Below are 11593 nucleotides of genomic sequence, written 5' to 3'. Positions count from 1 at the left end.
GGGTGGTCATGGGTCATGTAAGGATGATACGATATAAAGATGACCCAAGGCCTTAAGTTATACATATATCTAATTACATTAATTTAAGCCGGAATTATAATTATGATTGAAATCTTAATCATCATTGTATTTCTTCAAGTGAATATATATATATATATATATATATATATATATATATATATATATATATATATATATATATATATATACATATATGTATACATTTTTACTTTATCTATGTATGTACGTAGTAACAATAGATGAAGTTTTGTGATCATGCGAAAATTCGAACTCGAGATTTTGACTGATTCGAATTCGAATCGATCACTGATCACGTTTTCATGATCTAGAAAAAATGTGTGTGTGTGTGTCTGTGTGGGTGTGTATTTTGGGGATATTTTTAACACCGTTAGTCCTATCAAACTGAAACTTAGTATCGGTCACTGAAATTCTTATCGACACGACGTAAATTTTTTTCAAATTTTTAAGTTGACCGGAAATGGTACCTCGCCTTATAGGTGTCCTCTTTTTTTAAGTTTTTGAATTAAATTATCTCCCAAACCACTAACTAAATCGGACTGAATTTTTTTTAAATATGATAAAAATAATAATTTTTATAACCTCATATTTTTTAAATATTTCTATCTGAACCGGAAGTAGTACTTTTACTCTAGAGAATCGAAGTTTTTTATGTTTTTTTCAGAAACCTTTTGGTTTATTGAACTGAAATTTTATATCTAGAAGTTTAAGTTTAATACCAAGTTAATTATAAAATTTAGTTAGCATCCGTCAACCGGAAGTAGCAGTTTACTCTTGTTCGATTTTTCTTCCACTATTTTTTTCGACCCCTTAAACATGTGTGTTCGTCACAAAAAAATTCAAGTATAATTCTTGTATCAATTTGATGAAAATAAAAAAAAATTATTGTATTTTATAAACCGGAAAGTGGGATTTTTTCTCTTAGAAAGGTCGAAAATGTTGTGCCCACTACTCTGTCCACACCCCTGAACGTATTAAGCTGAAAATTTATATTTCTATCCTTTATGTACTTACTTAGAGCTGGTAGGGTTTTGGTCAGAATTCGTAAACCGGAAGTAGTATTTTTTTTAAAAAAATATTTCATTATTTTATTTTGACCTTTTAAATTATTTTAAGCTTCTTGATATTTATTGTGTATAATAAAAATAGTAATTTTAAGTAAAAATAAAAAAAAATCACTTAATTAATTGAACCGGAAGTGGGATTTTTCCTCGTAGAAAGGTCAAAAATGTTGTGCCCACTACTCTGTCCACACCCCTGAACGTATTAAGCTGAAAATTTATATTTCTATCCTTTATGTACTAACTTAGATCTGGTAGGGTTTTGGTCAGAATTCGTAAACCGGAAGTAGTATTTTTTTTTAAAACAATATTTCAATATTTTATTTTGAGCTTTAAATTTTTTTTTATTTTCTTGATATTTAATGAGTATGATACTGATAGTGATTTTTAGTAATAAAAAAAATTTGAACACAATCAGACAACCGGAAGTAGAACTTTTGTTTTGTGCAAGTTTCCATATATTTGCGCTCAATTTGTATCGCTATCATAGTCATCAGTTCAATATCGAATTTTGTTTTGTAACCTTCTTATATTCCTCAAATACATAGATGAAGTCATGGGTTGGTCACACCGGAATTTTTTTTATGATGATATATACATACGTTGGGTGACTATTCTGCAAAAAACGATCTTGCGTACAACACTAAAATCACGTAACATCTTGCACCCAAAAACTCTGGATAGGGAAAGTAGAAAAGTAGGATTAAAAATTAACGTAGATAAGACCAAACTAATGTTCAATATTTATTGCATGCCTGATAGCATGTCATTAGTTGATAAACCAGTAGAAGTAGTAAGTCAAATAATTGACATGTCCGGTAGAAAAGATGAGCTATTAAAACTATATCGTCTGCGAACCGAAGGTGACTCAAGAAGCGACCGTTGATGCTTACTCTAAGTTTCATTCCAAGTTTCTGAACACGCCCATGCACTATGGCTAACTGTATCGAAGGCTTTCTTATAATCGACGAAACCTAGGCACAATGGTCGTTGATATTCGTTGGCGCGCTCGATTAGTTTGCGAACTACTTGGAGGTGGTCTATTGTCCTGAAATTTGTCCTAAGCCCCGCATGTTCTATAGGTTGGTTCTCGTCGAGGATATTTTTCAGCCTTTCTGTAATAACCTTTATGAATAGTTTGTAAGCCGCTGAAAGTAGACTAATGGGTCGGTAGTTCTTGATAATTGTGTTAAAACCACATTTGATTGTGTATTATCATTCAACTTTATTAAACGGTTCTTCACACATCATAATTAACAGGTTATCAAAATTATTAAACGGATTGAAATTAAATTGAAAATAATGTTATTTTAGCTTAATCAAACGCAAATAAAATTTATAAAATCAATGCTTTGGAAATATGCGATTTATCTTTCATATTATTGCCCACATGCTCTATTTTTAAGATAAGAAGTTGATGCTGATGATGCCGCTGCGCTTGAACTACTGCCTCCGGAACTGGATGCTGCTGCAGATGATGCAGCACCACTTGATTGTCCTTTGCCTGATCCAGATGCTGAGGCTGCTGCGGCGGCTGCTGCCGAACTACCCGAATGTCCTTTGCCTGATCCAGATGCTGAGGCTGCTGCCGAACTACTCGATTGTCCTTTGCCTGATCCAGATGCTGAGGCTGCTGCGGCGGCTGCCGCCGAACTACTCGATTGTCCTTTGCCTGATCCAGATGCTGAGGCTGCTGCGGCGGCTGCTGACGAACTACCCGAACGTCCTTTGCCTGATCCAGATGCTGAGGCTGCTGCGGCGGCTGCTGCCGCACTATTAGATTGTCCTTTGCCTGATCCAGATGCTGAGGCTGCTGCGGCGGCTGCTGCCGAACTACTTGATTGTCCTTTGCCTGATCCAGATGCTGAGGCTGCTGCAGCGGCTGCTGCCGAACTACTCGATTGTCCTTTGCCTGATCCAGATGCTGAGGCTGCTGCGGCGGCTGCTGCCGAACTACCCGAACGTCCTTTGCCTGATCCAGATGCTGAGGCTGCTGCGGCGGCTGCTGCCGCACTACTAGATTGTCCTTTGCCTGATCCAGATGCTGAGGCTGCTGCGGCGGCTGCTGCCGAACTACTCGATTGTCCTTTGCCTGATCCAGATGCTGAGGCTGCTGCGGCGGCTGCCGCCGAACTACTCGATTGTCCTTTGCCTGATCCAGATGCTGAGGCTGCTGCGGCGGCTGCTGACGAACTACCCGAACGTCCTTTGCCTGATCCAGATGCTGAGGCTGCTGCGGCGGCTGCTGCCGCACTACTAGATTGTCCTTTGCCTGATCCAGATGCTGAGGCTGCTGCGGCGGCTGCTGCCGAACTACTTGATTGTCCTTTGCCTGATCCAGATGCTGAGGCTGCTGCAGCGGCTGCTGCCGAACTACTCGATTGTCCTTTGCCTGATCCAGATGCTGAGGCTGCTGCGGCGGCTGCTGCCGAACTACCCGAACGTCCTTTGCCTGATCCAGATGCTGAGGCTGCTGCGGCGGCTGCTGCCGCACTACTAGATTGTCCTTTGCCTGATCCAGATGCTGAGGCTGCTGCGGCGGCTGCTGCCGAACTACTCGATTGTCCTTTGCCTGATCCAGATGCTGAGGCTGCTGCGGCGGCTGCCGCCGAACTACTCGATTGTCCTTTGCCTGATCCAGATGCTGAGGCTGCTGCGGCGGCTGCTGACGAACTACCCGAACGTCCTTTGCCTGATCCAGATGCTGAGGCTGCTGCGGCGGCTGCTGCCGCACTACTAGATTGTCCTTTGCCTGATCCAGATGCTGAGGCTGCTGCGGCGGCTGCTGCCGAACTACTTGATTGTCCTTTGCCTGATCCAGATGCTGAGGCTGCTGCAGCGGCTGCTGCCGAACTACTCGATTGTCCTTTGCCTGATCCAGATGCTGAGGTTGCTGCGGCGGCTGCTGCCGAACTACCCGAACGTCCTTTGCCTGATCCAGATGCTGAGGCTGCTGCGGCGGCTGCTGCCGCACTACTAGATTGTCCTTTGCCTGATCCAGATGCTGAGGCTGCTGCGGCGGCTGCTGCCGAACTACTCGATTGTCCTTTGCCTGATCCAGATGCTGAGGCTGCTGCGGCGGCTGCTGCCGCACTACTAGATTGTCCTTTGCCTGATCCAGATGCTGAGGCTGCTGCGGCGGCTGCTGCCGAACTACTTGATTGTCCTTTGCCTGATCCAGATGCTGAGGCTGCTGCGGCGGCTGCTGCCGCACTACTAGATTGTCCTTTGCCTGATCCAGATGCTGAGGCTGCTGCGGCGGCTGCTGCCGAACTACTCGATTGTCCTTTGCCTGATCCAGATGCTGAGGCTGCTGCGGCGGTTGCTGCTGAACTACTTGAGTGTCCTTTATTTGCACATTTTCCAATTCTTTCGTCTACATTTTCAACGGATTCTTTATTTTGGGTGCATCTGCATGCAGGTCTGATTACATGCGAACTAGACGTCTAAATTTACGGAAAAAAATTATTACGAAAAATAAGTAAATAAATGGAAAAACGTTTGCTAAAAATATAACTTACATTAATCCAAAGGCACAGAATCACGAATGCGAAGGTCCAATTCAAAGTCTTCATGGTCGATGTCGTATTGTTTCGAAACTGGATGTGATGTGATGTGTGTTACTTAGGTAAAAGTCTTTTTAATCAAACAAAAATGAATGTATGTACATGTGTTCAATAGTAATAAATTAAGTTTATTGATCGAATTGACTGCAATTTCTGTATCAAATATTGATACAGAAGGTGCAGGTATATATTTATTGATAATTACAAATAACATCCACGATTTGATCGATAAATTTGTAATATACGGCTATGTATGTACATACATATGTATGTATAGCATAGTGATAATAATTTTAGGCATGTACTAAATTGTCAGTTTCTAAATCCTCTTTTTGAAAATTATTTATAATACTTTATATAAATATTTTAGGTATAAAATATCAAGAGCCCTTCACGATCCCTAAGTATATATAGTGTTGTACGGTGGCCGTTACTGCATCGAAAGAGGCTTGAGCGAAAAATCGAAATTTTTTCGCGATTTTAACACTGAATGATATTTCAATTGCTTATCGCCTGACAGCGGGCGATTTTGATCGAAAAAATCGTAAACTGAAGCAAAATTTCAAAATATTTCAAAAAATTGAACATAGCTTTCAAACCTATCGATTTTTTCTCTCTTTAAAAATTTGTTTACCCCTGTCCAAAAATTATTATGTTATAAATTTTGTAATCATTTATATAATAAAGACAATGGGAATATTTTTTCTCTTTAAAAATTTCTTTGTATAAAAAAAGGTTGGTTACCCTGTCCAAAAATTATCATGTTTTAAATTTTGCAATCATTTAAATGATAAAGATGATGGGAATATGTTAAGATTTTTTCTCTCTTTAAAAATTTCTTTGTATAAAAAAAGGTTGGTTACACTCTCCAAAAATTATTATGATTTAAATTTTGCAATCATTTATATAATAAAGACGATGGGAATATTTTTAGATTTTTCTCTCTTTAAAAATTTCTTTGAAAAATAAAAAAAGGTTGGTTATCCCTGTCCAATAATTATTATGTTTGAAATTTTGCAATTATTTACATCACAAAGACGATGGAAATATTTTTTAATATTTTTCTATCATGAAATTTTATTTGTATAAAAAAAAGGTTGTTTACCTATGTAAGAAAATCATTATATTTTAAATTTTGCAATTATATAGAGACGATGGGCAAATTAAAAAAAAAAAATTCTATCCTTAAAAATTTATTTGTAATTCACGATCGGCGAACACAATTTCAAAACGGAGATTACAGTCACCCGCTGTTTAGCAACAATTCACTGAAGACTGTAATCTCCGTCACCCGCATATAAAGTGTTAATGACGATATGTGAAATAGTCCGTTTACCATGCATATACGTATACTAGTGTAGGGCCCGTTGATTTCAACGGGTGGTTTCGAAAAGAAATTGAAACTCGAATAAAAATAAAGTTAAAGATATGGAATCGACTGGTTTCGGAAATACAAAGGCACAAAAAAATGAAAATTATGACAAAAATGAAAAATATGAAAATAATGAAGATGAAAAATTTGAAAAAAATGAAAAAAAAAATGAAAAAAAACTGAAAAAAACTGAAAAAACTGAAAATAATGAAAAATATGAAAAAAAATTTGTTCCCCATACTGGTTGATGGTTGATCATAAGAAATCGGAAATCGATTGTCGACGAAAGCCGAAGATACGCGAATGATTGGTTCCCCATACTTCTAAAGGATAATATTAAGTAATTTTAGAGCGTTTTTTCTGTCGAGGCCGTAATCTAATGGCTAGCGACTTGTTCTGGGCGAGTGGGCCTTAGTTCGATTTCGTGATTTGGAATTAATTTTATTTTTCAAATATCGCTAACATATAAATTAATTTCAATTAAAAATATATATTTAATTGTTTTATATGAAAAGAAAAAAAAAAGGTTCAAAACCGCGCTAAATAAAATTATTATAATTACGTATTTTTATATGGAATTATAATAATTTTGAAAATATGGAAGGAATATTTCAATTAATGTTTAAAAAAAAAGGCGAAATGAAGAATTGGATTTGGCGTGATGCACGTGACCATTAGCTCAATTTAGATCCATATTCAGGCTATTTGGGGTGATCGGCTCGAGTCGCGACAAAGTCGTCTCGTCGAAAAATTAATTTATCGATTTTTATCGATTCATTCATTATGTTCGGCGAGATTTAGGACACACACACAGATTACCGTCTTTATATATATGATGAAGAGCGGGTAGTATACATATGTATAGTACCGTTTACCATGCATACATTCTTTTCTTTTCTTTTGACTGGAGATAATTTCTCAATTAATAATTGCTCAATCTATGAGATAATTGAACTAAAATATGATTCAAATGATATTTATTGCAAGTTTAATTATTTTAGCTTCAAATATGTATGTGTCTTCGCGGCGCTATTCAGATAACTATTCAGATAACTATTTGAGAAACGGATTATTTTGTAACGACTTTGAGATTACTTATCCTACGAAATTTAAAATAGTAATTGTTATATGTAAAAGTCCATAAGTTCGCCCAAGAAATAAATGAATTTTTTCAACAAAATTAACATCTATTTCAGGTATATACAGTGGTGGCTCGTCCATACGCACTGCGGAACTGCAGCACCCCCAGGCAAATGTAGAACTAGTGCTGTACTTGTTGATTTCAACGGGTGGTTTCAAAAATGAATTGAAACACGAATAAAAAAAATTCGGTTGTGACCAACCCATGACTTTATCTATGTATTTGATGAATATAAGAAGGTTACAAAACAAAATTCTATATTGAACTGATGACTATAATAGCGATACAAATTGAGCGCAAATATATGGAAACTTGCACAAAACAAAAGATCTACTTCCGGTTGTCAGATTTTGTTCAAATTTTTTTTATTTCTAAAAATCACTATCAGTATTATACTCATTAAATATCAAGAAAATAAAAATAATTTTAAAGGTCAAAATAAAATAATGAAATATTGTTTTAAAAAAAAATACTACTTCCGGTTTACAAATTCTGACCAAAACCCTACCAGCTCTAAGTTAGTACATAAAGGATAGAAATATAAATTTTCAGCTTAATACGTTCAGGGGCGCGGACAGAGTAGTGGGCACAACATTTTTGACCTTTCTACGAGGAAAAAAATCCCACTTCCGGTTCATTAATTTAAGTAATTTTTTTTTATTTTTACTTAAAATCACTATTTTTATTATACACTATAAATATCAAGAAGCTTAAAATAATTTAAAAGGTCAAAATAAAATAATGAAAAAATAATGAAATATAGTTTAAAAAAAAAAAAAAACTACTTCCGGTTTACGAATTCTGACCAAAACCCTACCAGCTCTAAGTTAATATATAAAGGATAGAAATATAAATTTTCAGCTTAATACGTTCAGGGGTGTGGACAGAGTAGTGGGCACAACATTTTCAACCTCTCTAAGTGAAAAAAAATCCCACTTCCGGTTTATAAAATTTAATAATTTTTTTTCATTTTCAACAAATTGCTACAAGAATTATACTTGAATTTTTGACGAACTGTGACGAATTGTGACGAACACACATGTTTAAGGGGTCGAAAAAAATAGTGGAAGAAAAATCGAACAAGAGTAAACTGCTACTTCCGGTTGACGGATGCTAACTAAATTTTATAATTAACTTGGTATTAAACTTAAACTTCTAGATATGAAATTTCAGTTCAATAAACCAAAAGGTTTCTGAAAAAAACAAAACTTCGATTCTCTAGAGTAAAAGTACTGCTTCCGGTTCAGATAGAAATATTTAAAAAATATGAAGTTATAAAAATTATTATTTGTATTATATTTAAAAAAAATTCAGTCCGATTCAATTAGTGGTTTGGGAGATAATTGAATTCAAAAACTTAAAAAAAGAGGACACCTATAAGGTGAGGTACCATTTCCGGTCAACTTAAAAATTTGAAAAAAATTTACGTCGTGTCGATAAGAATATCAGTAACCGATACTAAGTTTCAGTTCGATAGGACTAACGGTGTTAAAAATATCCCCAAAATACACACCCACACAGACACACACACACACACACACATTTTTTCTAGACCATGAAAACGTGATCAGTGATCGATTCTGAGTTCGAATCAGTCAAAATCTCGAGTTCGAATTTTCGCATGATCACAAAACTTCATCTATTGTTACTACGTACATAGATAAAGTAAAAATTTGGGTGTGACCAACCCATGACTTTATCTATGTATTTGAGGAATATAAGAAATTCACAAAAAAAAATTCTATATTGAACCGTACAGACACATATTATGTGGGCTGAAAAGTTCGTAGGCTGACACATGGATTACTACTAGTATTAAATCCATATGATTTTTAGTTAGCCCTAACCTTAAAAAGACACGTGTATAAATTTGACAGCTGTCGTACTATTAGTTTGTGAGTTATAGCATTTTGAGTGAAGCAACTTTTATTAGTTTGAAAAAATGGATAAAAAGGAATTTCGTGTGTTAAAGCATTATTTTTCGGCGAAAAAAAATACCATTGAAGCCAAGGTTTGGTTTGATAAACATTATTCGGACCTTGCACCAGGAAAATCAACCGTTGAGAAGTGGTTTGCTAAGTTTAAACGAGGCGAAATGAGAACCGAGGACGATGCACGCAGTGGACGCCCCAAAGAGGCTGTTACCGACGAAAACATCAAAAAAGTCCACAAAATAATTTTGGATAACCGTAAAGTGAAATTGATTGAGATAGCTGAGACCCTAAAGATATCAAAGGAACGTGTTGGACATATCGTGAATGAATATTTGGGTATGCGAAAGCTCTGTTCAAAGTGGGTGCCGCGCGAGCTCACAATCGACCAAAAACAACAACGAATTGATGATTCTGAGCAGTGTTTGGAGCTGTTCAATTGTAATAAACCCGAATTTTTGCGTCGATATGTGACAATGGATGAAACATGGCTCCATCATTTCACACCGGAGTCCAATCGACAGTCAGCCAAGTGGACTGCACGTGATGAAGCTACTCCAAAGCGTGGAAAGACGCAAAAGTCGGCTGGCAAGGTTATGGCATCAGTATTTTGGGATGCGCATGGTATAATATTCATCGACTATCTTAAAAAAGGAAAAACCATAAACAGCGACTATTACGTAGCGTTATTGGAGCGTTTGAAGGACGAAATCGCGGAAAAACGGCCCCATTTGAAGAAGAAGAAAGTGCTGTTTCATCAAGACAATGCACCGTGTCACAAATCAATGAAAACGATGGCAAAATTGCATGAATTGGGATTCGAATTGCTTCTGCATCCACCGTATTCTCCTGATCTGGCCCCCAGCGACTTTTTCCTGTTCTCAGACCTCAAGAGGATGCTCGCTGGACAGAAATTTTGCGCCGATGAAGAGGTAATCGCCGAAACTGAAGCCTATTTTGAGGCTAAAGACAAATCGTACTATAAAAATGGTATCGAAAAATTGTCGACCGCTATAATCGTTGTATCGCCCTCGAAGGCAACTATATTGAATAATAAAATCAAATTCTAACAAAAAAAAGATTTTTTCTATACTAGCCTTCGAACTTTTCAGCCCAACTGTTATACCGGCAACATTATGAAATACTAATAGCTAAGACAGCATTTTCAATACAAATTGAGCGCAAATGTATGGAAACTTGCTCAAGACAAAAGTTCTACTTCTGGTTGTCGGATTTTGTTCAATTTTTTTATTACTTAAAATCACTATCAGTATTATACACATTAAATAACAAGAAAATGAAAATAATTTAAAAGGTTAAAATAAAATAATGAAATATTGTTTTAAAAAAAAATACTACTTCCAGTTTGCGAATTCTGACCAAAACATTATCAGCTCTAAGTTAGTAGATAAATAATACAAATATAAATTTTTTGCTTAATACGTTCAGGGGTTTGGACAGAATTCAGGCGACAACATTTTTTACCTTTCTGAGAAGAAAAAATTCCACTTCCGGTTAATTAAATTCAGTAATTTTTTATTATTTTTACTTAAAATGTTTATTAAACACAATAAATAAAAAGAAGATTAAAATACTTTAAAAGGTTAAAATAAAATACTGAAATATTGTTTAAAAAAAAAATACTACTTCCGATTGACGGATTCTGACCAAAACCTTATCAGCTCTAAGTTAGTACATAAAGAGTACAAATATAAATTTTCAGCTTGATACGTTTAGGGGTGTAGATAAAGTAGTGGGCACAATATTTTTGACCTTTCTAAGAGGAGAAAATCCCACTTTCGGTTCATTAAATTTGGTGATTTTATTTTTTATTTTTACTTTAAATCACTATTTTTATTATACACAATAAATATCAAGAATCTTAAAATAATTTAAAAGGTCAAAATAAAATAATGAAAATATAATGAAATATTGTTTTAAAAAAAAATACTACTTTCGGCTTACGAATTCTGACCAAAACGTTAGCAGCTTTAAGTTAGTACATAAAGAATACAAATATAAATTTTCGGCTAAATACGTTCAGGGGTGTGGACAGGATCCAGGCGACAACATTTTTGACCTTTTTAAGAGGAGAAATTCCCACTTCCGGTCCATTAAATTTGGTTCAATTAATTAAGTGATTTTTTTTTATTTTTACTTACAATTACTATCTTTATTGTACATAATAAATATCAAGAAGATAAAAAAAATTTAAAAGGTCAAAATAAAATAATGAAAAATTGTTTTAAAAAAAATACAACTTCCGATTTACGAATTCTGACCAAAACGTTAGCAGCTGCAAGTTAGTATATAAATAGTACAAATATAAATTTTCAGCTTGATACGTTCAGGATTTTTTTTTATTTTCATCACATTGATACCAGAATTACACTTGAATTTTTTCGTGACGAGCACACATGTCAAAGGGGTCGAAAAAAATTCTGAATGAACTTCTAGATATGAAATTTCAGTAGAATAAACCA

The 11593-nt window shown here is 35.4% G+C and overlaps 1 protein-coding gene across 15 annotated transcripts; it reads right to left on the bottom strand.

Annotated features, from left to right (window-relative positions):
• Positions 1-497: 497 nt before the first annotated feature.
• LOC143913438 (uncharacterized) lies at positions 498-5217 on the bottom strand. 15 transcript variants are annotated; one of them, XM_077433284.1, is made up of 4 exons: positions 4622-5217; positions 3835-4546; positions 2755-3773; positions 1408-2645 (listed from the first exon to the last, which is right to left on the bottom strand). In XM_077433284.1, exons 1-4 carry the CDS (start codon positions 4673-4675, stop codon positions 2544-2546), a joined length of 1887 nt encoding a protein of 628 aa, XP_077289410.1. In that variant the 5' UTR covers positions 4676-5217; the 3' UTR covers positions 1408-2543. The 15 variants fall into 15 exon arrangements, with proteins under 15 accessions (XP_077289354.1, XP_077289449.1, XP_077289458.1 ...); XM_077433309.1 differs by having other exon boundaries at positions 1408-2604; positions 2893-3773; XM_077433315.1 differs by having other exon boundaries at positions 1408-2664; positions 2833-4245; positions 4427-4546; positions 4622-4756.
• Between the last annotated feature and the right edge of the window lie 6376 nt (positions 5218-11593).

This window comes from Arctopsyche grandis, chromosome 1, assembly GCF_051622035.1.
Source record: "Arctopsyche grandis isolate Sample6627 chromosome 1, ASM5162203v2, whole genome shotgun sequence".
Classification (NCBI taxonomy): Eukaryota; Metazoa; Arthropoda; class Insecta; order Trichoptera; family Hydropsychidae; genus Arctopsyche; species Arctopsyche grandis.
Note: the sequence above shows the minus strand (reverse complement) of the source record. Positions and strands in the feature narration are given on the sequence as shown.